Genomic DNA, 18549 nt, shown 5'->3' on the forward strand with positions numbered 1-18549 from the left:
ATGTTCCCTCCTGCTGAACTCCTTACTTTTCCTCCTACCTTTCTAGGTAATCATCAGGCGTGACCTTCCTTAGCCTTCCTTTTCCTCCTTAGTGGCCACCAGCTTTTAGCCCCTTCTTATGCTAGAGAGTTTGAATTGAAAAAAAGTAGGTCTTGTTTCTTCCACTTCTGCAGTTTGGGTACAACTTTGTCAGCAACTTTAAAACCAACTTTTTCTGTATTTTAAAGTGAACTCTTTTACACTATTAAACCTTTTATACCTAACTAGGATAAGCAAGATAACATTTTTTTTAAACTGCGAAAATTGCCCCTCAAAGGGTACAAATTTTATGATGGGGTTCATCCTTTTTCTTTTATTTAATAAAGTCCTTCATTGGTTATTTTCCGATCTTGAGGCATTTTCCCAACCATCTGCATATTGCCCCAAGGGATTTCTAGTTATATTAAAATAACTTTACCTAATATCATCAATAACTTAATATTTAATGAGCACCTGCTGCATACAAATTATAACACCAAGAGCTATGAGGGTTCAACAAAATATAAGCCTCACAAAATCAGGCTTGAAAATCTGCTTTTACCTAAATCGGTGTTAATGTAAAATCCTAGGGCTTTGTGGCCTTTCTGATTCTAATTTAATGACATTTAGGAAAATAGTATTATGGTGGTAAGTAGGTTAATAATAACCATATAGTTTATGTGACCCTTTGCCATAGGGAAGAATGGAAAATAATATATTTGGAAAACATTATAAAGCACCAAGATAGTCAAAGATAAATTAAGACTCTTTGGGCTGTTTAAATAAAAAATAAATCTATATTGCTTTATCCTTGTGGCTATATCTCTCTGTGTGCCCTCCAGGAAGCTTAGATCTAGTTCTAGAGATGGGACATGAACACAAATAACTGATAAAAGGCAGGAAGGGAAATCCCTGACTCCTGTTAGCCTACGACATATAAATCACACTCCACAAAGAGCGACTATGTGAGCTTACATTCTTTCCCACCTTCTGGACCATTTGGAATGCTGTTGTCGTGCTGTGTCACATAAAGAATGGGTAATGGGCAAACAGTGATATTCTTTACCTTTCTCTACATCTTTTAGTAATTGTTCATGCTTTCCCAAACCATGAGAGTAAGATCAAAAGAAAATTATAAGTTTTCTCTTAATGCACTGAAATAATAAGTGAATAAATATTGTCTTGGTCAGCTTAGGCATCTATATTTTATCATAAATGAGGGAGCTTCTAAACAACAGTATTTATTTCCCACAGTTGTAGAGACTGGAGGTCCAAAACTAAGGTTGCCCACATGGTCAGGTTCGAGGTCTGGTGAGCATCTGCTTCCTGGTTCACAGACGTCCATTGTCTAGCTGTGTCTCCCGTGGCAGAAGTGGGCTCCCTCCTCTAAGGACACTAATCTCGTTCGAGCTGGCTCCACCTTCATGACCTCATCTAATTCTAATTAACTTCCAATGACTCCACCTCCTAATACCATCATAGAAGATAGAGTTTTAACATTTGAATTAATTTTTTATTTTTTATTTGTTTATCAGAGAGAGGGGGAGGGAGAGATACTGAAAGAGAGATTGCAAGCAGGGAAGACAGAGGAGGGGAAAGAAGCAGACCCCCCCCCCCCCCCGAGCAGGGGACCTGATGCAGGACTCAATCCCAGGACCCTGGGATCATGACCTGAGCTGATGGCAGAGGCTTAACCAACCTGAGCCACCCAGGCACCCTCAACATTTGAATTTTAGAGGAACAGAAACATCACATCATAACAGTTACGTACTTCTGATGGCATACAGATCAATGAGAGCTGGAATGATGCTTTACTTCTACCTTCTAGTCTGTGATCACACACGCCTTTACCAGATTGCTCCTTCAGAGCAATATACTACACACCATGGCGCTTTCCCAGCCCAGAAATCAGCTCGTTATAGTCACTGCTGATAGAATATTTCTGAAGCAGTCTTTCGCTCCTGCCTTGCCCACCCACTAAACTATATCATGATTTGTAAATAAGGGTGTTGGTTTACCTATTGGTTTTTCTTTCAGCACTTTCTCATTTTCCCCTTTTACATACATGTCACTGACAATTTACATGAGTTTGTGTTAATCTCACCATAATTCTCCTTTCCCACACTCTCTTATGGCCTTGATGTCTTACACATAGTTTGTTGTTAATGAATGAGTATCACACAGTGTGAGCCACCTAATTCCCTCTTCTTTGTACACCTCTCCTCACCTCTGTCGCAGGTTGTCCTCCCTGGTAAAGTCCCACGACATGTCCCATTACTGTCGCTTGCACTTGCCCTTCTCCCCTTCCCTCCCGGTGCCCTTACTGCTTCTGGTTCCCCTTCTCCCTGCATACACATAGACACCCAGTCTCTCCTCTCCAGTCCATCCTTTATGTTGACACTCAAAGTCTTGGTATAAAATAAATTTGTCCAGTAATCTAAAATCCAAACAGCTTAGCTTGTCATGAAGCTTCTTTCATCTCCTCTTCCGTATAACTCTCACCAGCCCATTTCCCCCATCTTGACCTTTATCCCCCTGTATATCCTATCCTCTACTCAGACTCAGTCCTTACCACTTCCTGGTAATACTCCCTGATGGTCCCCTTGCCCCTTCCCCCCGCCTTTATCTTCAGGCATAGTTGAATTCAAATATCTGGTCTCCAGTAAAATCTTTCCAGACTTGCCCCGAGTTCCCTACCTTCTGCTCTGCGTTCCCTTGTTCTTGGTTCATACTTCTTTCAAACTATTATTATTATGTAGTATAACCATCTGTTTATGCATTTACCCTGTGGACAAGATTATAAATTCCTTGAAATAAAACCATCTCTTGTTCGTTCTTCTTTCTTCATACCTGTCACAGTGCCCTGTACTCAAACTTTATTATTTTTTTTTTATGGTTCACATTTATCATCATCAGAATGGATAATAATCAAATTCTCATAGAATATTAGAAAGATAAACACCCACTTATGTTATCACGGACAAATGTTGGTTTTAGCAGGAGAACCCATAAAGAGAAAGGTTTTGTGTATGCTTTTCTTTGAAAGTTAATAATTTGATTTATTTGAAGACATCAGTGTTTGGTGGTGTTTTTTGTTCTTTGTTTTTTGTTTTTCTTTTTTTTTTTTTAATTTTTCTGTGAATTTCTTGAGAAGACCCAAGCAAGAGTTGAATTTCAGGCACTGAATTATCCACATTGATCATGACCCAAATAAATGATCTTATGCTTTTCACAATATAATTTAAAGTTAATTTAACCCTCATATTGCTATTTGAGAAGATTGTTGTTGGGTTTTTTAAATTATTGTATAGAAGGTATACATAAAAACTATAGTGGTTTTTGTTTTCATTTTCTTCCAGTTGCTTTAAAAAAAAAAAAGGGACAACAAAAAGGGTCATAAAAACAGCTCATTTCTATACCAGATTTATTCCAAAGAAGCATAAGCCTCATTTTAGACATTGTGCGTCAAACAGAACTTTGCCTTGAATCAAGTTGTTTATGCCATCTCTATATCCAAGTAACACAAGTTGTCTTTGCATCCAGTTTATTAAAAACCAATACCATTCAGGTGCTGTGCTACATATTTAGAAATTACTCTCACACTGTATATCATCTCTTCATTGTGTTTACTGATAGGTACAAAAGTAATTTTGGCAAATTATGAAATAAAACTATGAATCTTTTTATAAAAATCATGTATTGTAACTGCCCTTGTGATCAAAAATAAAAGTAAAAGGTATGACATTATTTCTAACCAATACTGGCAGCAACTTTTTTTTTAATTGGATATTTCCTTAATAATATTCAGAAAAGTTTGGTGAGTGGCATAGTCTTGTAGGTATAGCTTTACGTATTTGTTTAAGAATGATATTATGAACTACTGCGGGTCCTGTAACCCATTTCTCTTAACCAGTTCTGGCAAGATAAGAATGAAAGTCTTATAAACATAAATTATCAAATAAAATGTTCAAGAAAAATATTTGTTTTCTCTTTCCTTCTCCTCTCTTCCTTCTCTTCCTCTTATGTAAAGAAAATCAAATGAAGAATAGAATTAGGTAATAAAACATTGAATTTTAGTAAAGAAAGTATTTAATCCAGTTCATAGTTAACAAGTTATAATACTTTACTTCAACTCTTTTTTAAAGTGGTTTAACATGCCACATTTTTATTCCTGGCAGGAACTAATTCCAGAGTTCTATTATCTACCGGAGATGTTTGTCAACAGTAATGGATACAATCTCGGAGTCAGAGAAGATGAAGTTGTAGTAAATGATGTTGGTCTTCCTCCTTGGGCAAAAAAACCTGAAGACTTTGTACGGATCAACAGGATGGTAAGAGAGATTTTATTTAAGCTTTGAGTGGTCATCAAGAAGTAAAAACATTCTGTTCTCTTTTGTTTCTATTAACAAATTGCCATTTAACATCTATAAATACAAGGTTAAAATTTTAAGAAAAAAGAAGGCAAGCATTTTACTATTGTCTTTTGACATTATTCTTTATTGTGGAGTGGATTTTCCTTTCATGAAGACTAATAAAGGAATGGTAATTCAGTTATATTTGCTCCCTTAGGAGAAGACAGTCAGATGAGCATCTGTTGACTAAGAGAAGATATTCTAAAATGCTTGATATAAATGTCCACTTCTTATTTTTGTCTACCAGCTAAATCTGGACTCTTTTTTACTCATAAAATACTCAAAACAAAATAATTTACATTTAGAACATATTTGCATGCAGGAAATCATAAGCTGTGAAACATACCTTCAGATATCCTCGTGGGGCACCTGTGTGGCTCAGTTGGTTCAGGATCCAATTCTTGATTTCAGCCCAAGTCATGATCTCAGGGTCCTGAGATTGAGGCTTTTGTGGGACTCTGTGCTGGGTATGGAGCTTGCTTAAGATTCTCTCTCTCCCTCTCCTTCCGCCCCACAGCCCCCCACTCACGTGCACGTGCACGCACACACATACACAAACACACATGTTCGCTCTCTCTCTTAAAAAGAAAAAAATATATATATATAATATACTTGTCCTTAAGAGAACACCCATCTAGTAAACATTCTTAAATTGAAAAATGTCATTACTTTTTAAATCTGTGTGACAGATATCTGGCAGATATCTAGGTGTTCAGGTAAAAAAATGTGTAAATAGAATGTTTGCATGTGGGTATTTTATAGATTTTGATATATTTTATCCATATTTCAGAAGATTTTAATCTCAGTGTTGTTATGGTATATGGAAATGAACCTCTTTGCCAAACAACCTCCTTAGTATACTATTATTCTTAGTAAATTGAGGAATTAAGAAAGTCAGTGACTCAAAATAAATCTGTTCACTCACTCCCAATTTTTTCCAACTGTCCTATAAATATATTTTACTTTGTTTTTACACCCAATTTATTTGAATCAGAATCCAAATAAAGTCCATATTTACAATGGAGTTCACATATTCCTTAGTCCATTTTTTTGGTAAGACTTACAGAATTCACATATGTCACACAGATATAATTCACCATACAGTTCACCGATATAAAGTAAAAAATAAATAAATAAAGGGGTTTTCATTTATTCACAGAATTATACAACCATTACTACAATGCCCTTTACTAGCTTCATTGCTCTAGGTAGATTGTGGAGCATCTCTGGTCCTCACATTTCTCATCTATAAAATATGAATAGATACCTTATAAATTTTTTTAAATTGTATTTATTTACTTGATATACAGAGATCACAAGTAGGCAGAGAGGCAGGCAGAGAGAGAGGAGGAAGCAGGCTCCCTGCCAGGCAGAGAGCTTGATGTGGGGCTTGATCCCAGGACCCTGGGATCATGACCTGAGCCAAAGGCAGAGGCTTTAACCCACTGAGCCACCCAGGTGCCCCACCTTATAAATTTTTTTAAATCATTACCATAAAATTCATTTTCTTTTGATGTACAATTTAATAACTTTTAGTTAATTTACAGAGTTGTGTGACCATCACCACAGTCTAATTTTAGAAAATTTCTGTCATTCCAGAAAGATCATATGCCTATTTGAAGTCACTCCCCATGCCTACCTCCAGCCCAGGCAACCACTAGTCAACTTTCTCTCTCCATAGGCTTGCCTTTTCTGGACATTTTATAGAACTAGAACTGTATGATATGTGTTCTTCTGTGTTTGACTTCTTTTACTTAGCATAGTTTCTGAGATTAATCCATGTTGTAGCACATATCCGTAGTTGGCTCTTTTTTGTAATGGTAGTCCATGGATGGATAGGCCATTGTTTTGTTTACCATTCATCAGTTGTTGAACACGTGGGTTTTCACTTTTTGGCCGTTACAAATAATGCCGCTATGAACATTCACATACCAATCTCAATGTGGACATAGGTTTTCATTGTTTTGGGGTATATACCTACAGTAGAATTATTGAGTCATGGTAAATTTATGTTTAACTTTTTTAAAAATTACCTATTTTGTAAAGTGATTGTACCATCTTACATTCCTACTAAGGGTGACTCACCTCCCCTGTATCTTCACCAACACTTGTCATTGCCTGTTTTTTTTTTAATTATTATAACCATTCTAGCGGATATGAAGTAAAATCTCATTATAGTTTAATTTCCTTTTTTCTAGTGACTAGTGATATTGAGTGTCTCTTCATGTGCTTTTTAGATGCCAGAACATTTTTACATATATATTAATAAAACATTAAGTAGTGATTCATTATAGATACAACCTTTGTGTTCCTCATTAGTGAAAGAAGTTCATGTGCCCCCAGAATTAATAATTTTATTAATAGTATGCCTAATTGAAAAAGAAAAGGCAGTTGTGCTTCTAAAAGCAAATCCCCAAGACAGCATCAAATATAGAACTTTGTGAATATAGGGAAAGATAATTATTATGGATAAGAAGCTATCAGGTAATTAGTATTCATATAAACTAAATAAAAAAGACCATATACACTTGACTAAATTTGCAGAAAAATCATAAGGCTTCATCTATCTAGATCCATGAATACTTTTCAGTAATAACTTATATCTGTAGTTGCCCAGAGTACCTCTATTGCATGTAAATAAAATACAAGAAATAACTTACTCCTGATACTAACCTTACCAGTTACTATCACGTGACTGATAATTACCTGACTTCTGTTTATATACCTCCTGTATCTTGTCTTTCCATAAGCGCAAGTGCTGCTGAGCAAACTTTAAGACAAAATGCAGTGCTTCTTTAAAATAAATCTCACCAGGCGCCTGGGTGGCTCAATGGGTTAAAGCCTCTGCCTTCGGCTCAGGTCATGATCCCAGAGTCCTGGGATCGAGCCCGGTATCAGGCTCTCTGCTTGGCAGGGAGCCTGCTTCCTCCTCTCTGCCTGCCTCTCTGCCTACTTGTGATCTCTGTCTGTCAAATAAATAAAATCTTTATAAAAAAAAATAAATCTCACTATTTACTGTCACTGCAAATACGGATTTATCAAGTCAAGTGTGTTGTCAAGCCAAGTACATATAGTGTACTAGGAACTTAAAGATTGCATATGATATGATGAATTAACTGTCCTCAAAGATCTTCTCTCACATATTCAAAAGAAGTAAATTTTATAACTGACTGAAATATGAGACATAAATACTTGTGCTTTTCAGAAAATACCATAAAACATTTTCAGAAAGGCATCGTACTTATTTGTAGTTCTTTTTTTAATTGAGGTGTAATTGACATATAACATATTCTTATTTATATATTACATGTATAATTATATACATATTATATATTATGTGTTATATTTTTATTATAATAACAATTTCCAACTTGTTTTTGTGAAGAAATTAAAGAAGCAAGGCATGGGGGTTTTCTCTATCTTAAACCAAATTCCTGTTATCTCATCGGCATTCATGAGTCAGTGAAGACTTTAACTAAATCTCTACTCCATGGAATGAAAGGCTTTACACAAAATTCTGCCTACTGGAAAAAAAATCAAAGTGCCGCCATCTTGCTTCTCTGCAGCCACGGGGTGCACGGCCAGGTTAAATCGACCATATGTAGGCAGTGCCTGTAGCACAGACTGGGTGGCTTGAGAGGTATCTATTCTTCCTGTCATCTTTGCCTGGGTTTTCCTTGAAGGGTCTCTGCAGAATGGGAAGGGAAGGCTGCCTTGGTATACACAAGGCTCTGCATCTATAGCTGCCATTCTTGGTTGCATCAGAATTCCGGCGCAGGGGCAATGGGAGGTGCTGCCCCTGAGAACAGGGCTAGGGAGCCACGCTCTCAGAGGCCGTCTTCTGAAGAGTAGCTGTGTGTCTCCGCAGCTGCCGTCCTCCCTCGGTGTCCCTTGCGCTGCTTTCCATAGCCCACGTTGTCCTTCACAGGACCTTTTGCTCCAACTTCTGGTCAGTTTTCGGGCCATTCTGATGGGAAATGATCACGCTGATGTCATGCAGAATTCATGTCAAGACCCCTGTGTCAACACTAGGAAACTTAATCAATCATGTGCCTCTCTCTCTGTTTTTTTCTACTGAAGGAATCATTATTTGATGATTATTTCTCTAATATACAAAGCCTGAGTAACAGATATAGGTGCAGAAGGGTTTAAATTTTCCACAAATTCCATGAATGCAAATTGTTTTCAAATTGTTTTATAACATTGAAAGTTTCTAACTTTGTCCCAGCTGGGTAGCTCATATAGGATTTAGTTCTTAGGAAATGGGTTTAGAGAAAATGTACTCTAGTATATGTATAATTTGGGCTGGGATTATCTTCAGTTACTTGAAGGGGTTCTTTGTAATGAGCCTAAAGTATAAAATGAAAATGTCATATATCCCAAAGAAATGACATTCACAGTGGTAAAAAACATTCATCTCTTTGTATGGATTAGTATTCTACATCCATGAGCATTCTCTCCTTCTTTCAAGCTGTCATTAAGAAATCCAAGCAAAGAAGACAAAAGTAATACTATAAAAAGGGATGATATCACTGATGATAAATCAGTTTTATTATCTTATGGCAGCAACCGAAAAGGTATTTGATGTATTTTGTGGAAACTTGCGTATGTATACAACTTAATTTCCTTCTCTTATTTTTAAAAAGGAGACAGTACTTTGGTTTTTAAGGATGTACTTTTTTTGCTTAATTGGTTTTCTGGTTATGGGAAATAGTATATATAATTAATTACAGTTGTTTATACTTTGTAAATACAGGGACCAGGACTGTGTTTTACTGAAGAACGGTGAAATCCAAAATTTGATCTCATTAGAAAAACAGGAAAAGTGATATGGACACGTTGGGTAGACATTTCAATAAATTCTAAGTGCACTGAGTTCATACATCAAAAATTGGTTTAATTTACCCACACCCGGCTAGGCTGATTACAGCCGACTCACTCATGAAACATTAATAAAGCACTGTGTTCGGTTCTAACGTGATTATAATCTGACCTCTCCACAAAGGACAGAAAGAGAAAGTATCTCTGATAACATTACCCTAATGCTGGGTTCATCAATCATAATCTGCCCTTTTTTAAAATTTGTTTTAGAAAAAGGCCTTTCACGGATGTGCTCTGATAATCTCATCCGGCCCTCAGCCCAGCAGATCCCTGGTGCTCCTGGACCAAATGTAGAACAGTCTCCATCTGCAGAGCAGAGCACAGGGCACTGAGGCAGAGAAAGCAGAACCGAATGTGGTTTTGTTTTTGCTATATCACATCCTTTATATGATTTTTATATCTTAAAGAAAAAGTCTCTTTTCGATAGGTAACAATTTGCATTTGGGGTATATCTTTATACTAAAAGAATTATATCTTTATACTAAAAGAATTATATCCTTATACTGAAAAGAATTTTCAGGAAATGAGAATTTGTGGAAGTGTTCTGCGGCAAACTCAAATTCCTGAAACAGAGCTTTTGTGCTTACGTGCCTGCTCTGCCACGGGCCAGCTGCGACCCCTTGGACGCACTATATTAAGACCCCCCCTTAATATAGTGGAGCTTCAGGGTACTCCTTATCTCTAAAACTGGGGATTTATTTATTCCACAAATCTTTGAACCAGCTCTGAGGAAGGCATTATGGAAGACACAAAAGAAGACTTGGACGTGGATTCCACTGGAAAGAAAACTCAAGTAGAGAAATTCCTTCTTTTATCCCAGTCATGAAGGGCCTGGTACACAGTTCACACTGCTCGGGGCTCTGAAAACCCAAGCATGAGCAACACAGTGAATGGCCCTCAGGAGCTCACACTCTAGTAGGAACATTGACAAGTACACATCAGTGCCAGCAAACACTGATAGGTGCTCTAATCCATTCATTCAACAGGTAATTATTGAGTGTTTCACGTGCTGTTTCATGTGTTTGGAGTAGATGGGTGAAACATACAAAGATCCCTGCCCTCATAGAGCTTACTTTTGATCAAACAAACAATAAAATAATAAATGAGTAAAATACATAGTATATTAGAAATTAATCAATACTATGGAAAAAAAGAAGTAGTGGAAGGTTAAGGGGGCCAGGAATACAAGAGTAGGTGGCCAGGATCCCCTCACTGTGGAAGTGAGATTTGCATTAAAGACTGGAAGGAGGTGAGAGAGTGGACCAAGTGACTGTCTTGGGAGAGACCATTGCAGGCAGAAGGACCATCTGGAGCAAAGGTCCTGTGGCAGGGATGTGCTTCCCAAGCAAGGCAGGGAGCTGGGGTGGAGTGAGCAGGGGGCACCTAATAGAAGACTGAACAGCAATGAGGCCAGATCACAGAAGGCCTCGAAGGCCATCGTAAACTCTTTGCATTTTTACTCTGAGTGAAATAGAGAGTCATCGCAGTGTTGCAGCAGAAGCATGGCATGATCCTACTTCATTTTGAAAGGATCCTTCTGGCTACAGTGTAGTTATGAACTGTTGAGGGCACAGGGTAGAATCAGGGATATCTGGATAGCAGATTTTATGAGAGATGATGTTGGCTTGGACCAGGGTGGTAGCAGTGAAGTTAGTAAGAAGTTAATCAATGAATATTACTCAGCCATCAAAAAAGAATGAAATCTTGCCATTTGCAACAACGTGGATGAAGCTAGAAGGTATAATGCTAATATAATGCTAAGCAACATAAGTCAGTCAGACGAATACCATGGGATTTCACTCCTGTGTGGAATTTAAGAAACAAAGCAGATGAATGTAGGGGAAGGGAAGAAAAAGTAAAATAAGTAAAATAAGAATGGGAGACAAACCACAGAGACTCTTAACTATGGGGAAGAAACTGAGCGCTGCTGGAGGGGATGTGGGGGTGGGGGTGGGGTAACTGGGGGCATGGGCATTAAGAAGGGCACATGATGTGATAAGCACTGGCTGTTAGATGCAACTGACGAATCAGTAAGTTCCGTCCCTGAAATTACTCATTCAGTGTATGTTAACTAAATTGAATTTAAATAAAAAAAAATTTTTTTAAATAATTTTTAAAAAATAACAAAGTTCAAGCCAATAGCCTCGCTCAGCAGCTTCCTAGCTGTGACCATTTTCTCTCAGATTTCTCTAGTCTTATACAGGCAAGTGTGTAGAGTGGTGATGGATAAAGCAGTGGAGATGCATCATTATATTTAGTAATTTCTGCTAGAAATGGGATGGGGTTGTGTTTAGTGCCTATTGTCAGCTTAGAGTTTGAGCCCAGGAAAAGCCCAAGCTGCCATGTTTATCTCCCACTAGACTGATATTTTTGAGGACATGGAATCCTTATTCATCTGTATATTCTCCTAGGCTAGTTTCTGGGGTAGATAGTTAGTAATTGGGGGCTGGAGAGAGATTAGAGTATTTTCACCTTGTTTATTTGCATTTCAATGGGGCATGCTCCTAGAGATCTGAGCTTTTGTATTGGTTATCATAGTATCTCCTGCCTAAAATAACTATCTACCACATAATAGATGCTTCATAATGAATGGATTAGGGTTGAATGAATGAATGAATGAATGGCTGTTGGCCTCCATTTGAAATCCTCTTCCCCCAGATATCTTTGTAGTTACTTTCCTCATTGCGGTCCTTAATTGTCACAAACACAAAGAAGCCTTCTCTGACCACCTCTGCCAAATTAACAGTCCCCCCCCCCCCAATCCATCCATATATACTCCTTAACTCTCTTTCCTACCTTACTCTTTTTTCTTTAGCACTTAACCACCTTCTGACATGCTCTGTAGCTTATTAATTATCTGGGGTTGTGTTGATTGCCCCCCACTATAGTGTAGACGCTGCTGAGCAGGGATCTTGATTTATTTACTGTCATAACCCTAAAATCTAGAATAGTCTCAGGGCATAACAGATGCTCACTCAATATTCGCTGAATGAATGAATGAGCTTCTTTACCACCCCTGACATTTCTTCCTTCTTGTTACCAACGTATCTTTCCCATTGCTTAATTAATTAACCAATAATATTTATTAAATATTTATTATTTAATACTAGGTTAAGAGTTATGACAAATGGAAAAGAAGTATTAGATATGATCCTTATCTTCAAAAAGCTTATATTCTAATTGAAGATACAGTGTTGCCAGTTTGAAACAAGTGCTAATTGGTAATAACCCCATTTGTTTGTATAGCACTTTCCAATTTATATGCAAATTGATTTTCACAAGTAAATGTGTATACATTATCTTACTCCATTAAACAGGAGGGTATGGCTTTCAAGTATCATAGAAAGTCATAGAAGAATTCATAGAGTGTGATCTGGAGAACTCAGGAAACAAACCTTGCAGTTGAGTAAGAAGGATGGGTAAGACTGAAAAAGAAGCAGGAGGATGAAATGCTTTCAAAGGGGATAAAGGAGCAACAGAGACTCAAAGGTTGTATGGGCTGCTCTGTGCTGGTAACTGTGAATTGTCTGTGCTCCTTGGAGCCAATGAGGTATATTCGGAAGTCCTAAGAACTAGTGGGGAAAGGTGGGAGCAAGGTTTGAAAAGGCCTTAGGGGTCAGTAAAGTTAACCCTAATGTGTTTTGCTAGGAGGAACCTTAGGATATTTGAAATAGAGGAGGACAATGTGAGTGTGATGGTTTCAGAGGTCTGTTCCCCCAGCAGGGTGCAAGATGAGTTGGATTAGAGAGAGAGGTTGAGATGTATTGGAGTCGCCCATGTAGAGAACAATGAGAGCTAAGACCAGGGTAGGGCTAGTGGGACTGGAGAAAAATCCCCTGGGTTAAACATCCAGTAAGAAATCAAGTCCAGGGTGCCTGGGTGGCTCAGTGGGTTAAAGCCTCTTTTTTCAGCTCAGGTCATGATCTCAGGGTCCTGGGATCGAGTCCCGCATCAGGCTTTCTGCTCAGCAGGGAGCCTGCTTCCCTCTCTCTCTCAATGCCTGCCTCTCTGTCTACTTGTAATCTCTGTCAAATAAACAAATAAAATCTTAAAAAAAAAAAAAAAAGAAGAAGAAGAAGAAGAAGAAAGAAATGAAGTCCAGAATAATTTAAGTACCCCTACAGAAAAAGTCGTGCTATGATTTCTGGTTATCCCCTTGACTACATGATGCAACTCTCTTTAGAGAATTTTTTCAATATCAAAAGCAAATTTTTGAGGCAATAAGAGAAAAGGCTTGGAAATATTCTTGTTCTAATCTAGAAGAGGAGATGGAAATTCATTATTCCTAAATAAAAAGAATTCAGGAGAAACAAATTTTCTTTCCTCAGAGTTTATACCCCTAGCCTAGTTTCCTTTTTCATAAGTTCGGAGATGCTTTATCCTAAACCTATCTCCAGAATACCCATGAGACAACATGGAAATTAGAATTAGGTAACTATTATCCATCTAAGAGGTATCCTCTCTGGTTTAAATCTCACTCTTTATTTCCTTCCTCCCAGATCCCCAGGGTAGAATTATGGATTGGGAATTGGTTTATCTAGGCTTAAAACAATTGCTTCTGCTTTTAGATATGCAAGTAGAGGGAAACGAAAGCTATTAAGACCATTATAACCCTAATAGCTTAGTAATCAAGTATTTCTTTATATTTTTCCATTGTAAGTATTTGCAATAAAATCTTGTTTCAGAGTCCAAAATGGGTTTGTACGAGAAAATATACTTCTATAAAGAACAAATAAGCAGATAGCATGTATTTAGTAACAGACTGATACTGGTTAGAATATAGTTAAGCCTCAGTGTCAGCCTTTAGCTTGAGATAGGTCTTTATGCTTTTGTCACGGGCTATCTAAAATTCACTTCTCAGGTATGCATTTGATTTAGAACCAGGGTTGACTTTTCTTTTCTTTTCTCTGGAAAAGAGATTTTCCAGATTTTCTTTTCTCTCCCCATAGTGACTAGCAAGACAGGCAATCTACAAGACATTATCTGTTGAATCTGCTATCTTATTGTTTCTTTGTCATTTAATTTTTATAATCCCCCCAAAAAAGCTGGGGCAGAATTATTTAAATAATTAATCGTTCAATGATTCACTCTGCTGCCTATCTAACATATAGACTGGGGTAGGATAAATAACTATAGACTTAGAGATTTTTTAAATTGAATTAAAGAGTGTTGTAAACAAGAATGAACTAATAATTTTTTAAACTGAGATGAAATAAATACTGAGAAAAATATAGAGAATGTTGAAATTGGCACCAAAAGAAATAGAGACTTAGAGGCCTTAAAGAAATGTAAATGGTAAAATCTTCCCATCTCCAAATTATCGAAGGCCATATTATTTTACACGTAAATTCTCCCAAACTTTTAAGAGATAATAAAGTCATTTCTTAGAAAGTAGTTGCAGGAAACATAGCAAGCCATCCATGAGGCTAGTGTGATCTTGATTCCAAAAGTAGTTAAATATTATCTAACCCCCAAATTTTATATATATACACACACACATATATGTGTACAATTATACATAAATATACACATATATGTATATATATAATATTTGTGAGTGTGTACATATATAATGTAATGTGTAAATGTGTGTGTGTATATAGATATAGCATGTATGAGATTTGTGTGTATATATGTGTATTACAAAAAGACTAATTGTTAAGATTAGGAAAAAGACAAAGATGCTTCATATCACCACTATTGTTTAATGTAGTCGTCAAAGTTAAGAACAATTCTGTAAGAAAAAATAAAGAAATTGTCACTATAACTAATAAGACTTGCCTGAAGCAAAATCACCTTAAAGAAATCAATGGCATTTTTTTACATCATTAGTAACCAAATATGAAATGTAATTTTAGAAATGATATAATTACATCAAAACTTATGGACTGTCTGGAAATTAATTTAAGCAAGAATTCCCACATCGTTTATGGAGAAAATACTAATTTTTTACAAGATTTATTTATTTATTTTTCAGAGAGAGAGACAGTGAGAGAGGGAACACAAGTTGGGGGAGTGGGAGAGGGAGAAGCAAGCTTCCTGCCATACAGGGAGCCTGATGTTGGGCTCCATCCCAGGACCCTGGGATCATGACCTGAGCTGAAGGCAGACACTTAATGACTGAGCCACCCAGGCATCCCAAGAAAATACTAATTTTTTTTTTTTAAGATTTTATTTATTTGTCAGAGAGAGAGAGAGCACAGGCAGACAGAATGGCAGGCAGAGGCAGAGGGAGAAGCAGGCTCCCTGCCGAGCAAGGAGCCCGATGTGGGACTCGATCCCAGGATGCTGGGATCATGACCTGAACTGAAGGCAGCTGCTTAACCAACTGAGCCACCCAGGCGTCCCAAGAAAATACTAATTTTTTAACATAGAAAATAATCTATATTAGTAGAAAGACATTCTAGGACCTTGGATGGGAAAACCCAACATCAATTCTCCCAAATTAATCCATAAGTTTATTGGACTTCTCTAAATAATTAAGATGTATCTATGTACACTTATTATAAAAGTTATTTAGGGAAGAATAAAGGCCCAGAAATAGCTGCAATGACTGAAAAAAAGAGAAATTCACCAAATGTAAAGATACATGAGAAATAAAGATAACTAAGATAAAAGAAGTAAAAAGAGTGGAAAGATCTAGAGACTCATACATATCCGAATGGATGGTTGCATGGGGAAAAGAGAGGAAGGAAGGAAAGAGGGACGGAAGAAAGGAGAAAAAGAAAGAAAAAGGTACCTTGCAACCCTTGTATTAGTTCTAATAATTTCGCTGCTGATTGTATTGCTTTTTCTAGGTAGATTATCATATCTATAAACCCTAGCAGTTTTATATCTTTGTTTCAAATATACACACACTAAAGATGGCATCACATACCACTGAGAAAGGTGTGTTTGTTTAATAGACGGTACTGGAAAAACTGACTTCTACATAAACAAAAATAATACTGGATCCCTATTTAATACCACATATGAGTGAAAGTAGACTCTAGGTCTACTAAAGATCATGATTTGGAGAGTAAAACCATAAAAGTAAAGCCAATACATAAAAATTATAGAAAGTTATCTTTGTAATTTCAAAACAAAATCCCAAAAGCATAAAAATAAGGAGAAAAAAATTTGATTAACTCAAAATTAAGAATTTCTATTTAACATGTGGTTATGGACATTGGGGAGGGTATGTGCTTTGGTGAGTGCTGTGAAGTGTGTAAATCTGGAGATTCACAGACCTGTACCCCTGAGGATAAAAATATATGTTTATAAAAAATAAAAAAATAAAAAAAAAAGAATTTCTATTTAACAAAGAACAACATGGATAAAGTTCATAGACATGTGACATTTGGAGGATGTATTTGCAATGTTTTAAACCAACAAGGAACTATTACCTGAAATATATAAAGAACTTCTGCAAAGTAGCAACACAAAGACAGGACCCTCCATAAAATGATGAGCAAAGGATGTGAACAAGAAGTCTACACAAGAGGAAACCCAAATGGCTATATTAAAAAGATGTCAAATTCCTTGTTAATTAGAGAACTATAACAATGGGATAGTGTTTCACATATCTTACAGTGGCTAAATTAGAGACCTGGATAATACTAAGAGTTGATGGGGGTGTGGACATATAGAACCTTATATGCACTGCTGGAGGGAGTGGAGGCAGGGGCAGCCATCCTGAAGAGCATCTGAGCCCTACTGACTTCTGGGTCCTTAAGTCTGTACACATCCACTACAGTGACATAGCAGTCGTACTCCAGATGATGAGTCCCCAAGAAATTCTCACCAAGATCCAAAATAAGATGCAATAGAGGACATTCATCCCAGCATTGTGTCTGAAGGCGTTAGAGACAGTCTAGCGCTCACTGCTGGGGGTAGCTTTGTGCACCATGGACTTCATATGAACACAGGGACCTGGGCTGATCTTCAAAAGCAATGCTACATGGAAACAATAAGAAACTAAGTGAAATCTATAACCCTGTACCGTTGCTATGAATCAAAAAGACATGCATAATATGTATACGTACATATAAGGAGTAATATTTTATAAAAACAGGCAAACAAAAGGAGAAACATCAAACATATTACAGATATTGCTTCTGGTGGAGAAGGGAAGTGAAAGTAGGAGATGGAGATAAAAGAGAACAAATCGATTTTTAAAATTCAAATTAGTGAAAATTATTATTCCCTCTACCTCTCACAACTACATTTGGCCTTTTAGTCAATAATTATTTTACTGTAACAGAATAATATTAAGTTTCATCAATACTTTCCAAATATGTCTAGTGGTACCAATAGAATTTATTTGAAATGGTTGCTGCTTAACTGATTATGTGATGGTGTTGGTAAAATCATGCTTTATTTCTATTTTTAAAGATTTATTTATGTATTTGGAAGAGAGCATGCCACAAGTGTGGAGAGGGGTGAAGGGAGAGAATCTTCAAGCCAGCTCCTTGGTGAACAGGTCGCCCTTGGCAGGACTAGATCTCACAACCCATGAGATCATGGCCTGAGCCAAAAACAAGAGTCGGTCACCCAACCGACTGAGCCACCCCGTTGCCCCTAAAATCTTATTTAAGTAGCAGATCTGATTTCACTATTTTGAATTCCCATGAATACATTTGGACAATAGCTACTCCATAATTTTTTTGTTTTTGTCCTTTCATTTATTGTACTGAGGACTGAAAACATTACTAAATAATTAAACTGACTTTTTTCTTTATCAACTAGTTACACTGCTTGTATAGAATCATTTATACACATTGACCAAATCAACAGTATTGACATAACAGATATAGAAGTTTAACCAACCTCGTTCTTATATTTTAGTCTTCTTCCCTATATTCTAGTCTGAGCTGTTATATCAATACAACTAAGATAGAGAATATAGAATTATGTTTAGTTTTAGTACAGAAACTACCTTTTATAAAGTCTGTTATATTTCTGAATGAGAAACATCCACAGTAATTGGTATAAGTAAAATACCAAAACTTTTGAAAGAAGTCAATCAAGAAGTTGAGGGAAATAAAATTACTAGTAAAATATGATCATAGGAAAAGTTACAAAGTATCATTCGGACATTTTGTAGATTAAAAAATCAAATGAAATTATCAGAGGGCTGATTTAAGAAATCATTTATTAATTAAGTTATTCCAAATTGGTGTCAACGCCTTAGAAATCAGGGTCATGAAGCCATAGAATGACTTCATTCACATATTTAGTTACAGCTGTAATTTAGAAA

At 36.7% G+C, this 18549-nt stretch overlaps 1 protein-coding gene across 11 annotated transcripts in view; it reads left to right on the forward strand.

The window, feature by feature from the left end:
• The window catches only part of NBEA (neurobeachin), a 678500-nt gene that overhangs the window by 618306 nt on the left and 41645 nt on the right, over window positions 1–18549 (forward strand). For all 11 annotated transcript variants that reach the window (XM_013044893.2, XM_013044895.2, XM_045069766.1 and 8 more), the window contains one exon: window positions 4197–4349. In XM_013044893.2, the coding sequence (XP_012900347.2) occupies window positions 4197–4349 (153 nt within the window). The remainder of the gene's footprint in view (window positions 1–4196; window positions 4350–18549) is intronic.

Source organism: Mustela putorius, unplaced genomic scaffold, assembly GCF_011764305.1.
Source record: "Mustela putorius furo isolate JIRA1106 unplaced genomic scaffold, ASM1176430v1.1 tig00003942_pilon_pilon_pilon, whole genome shotgun sequence".
NCBI classification, from domain to species: Eukaryota; Metazoa; Chordata; class Mammalia; order Carnivora; family Mustelidae; genus Mustela; species Mustela putorius.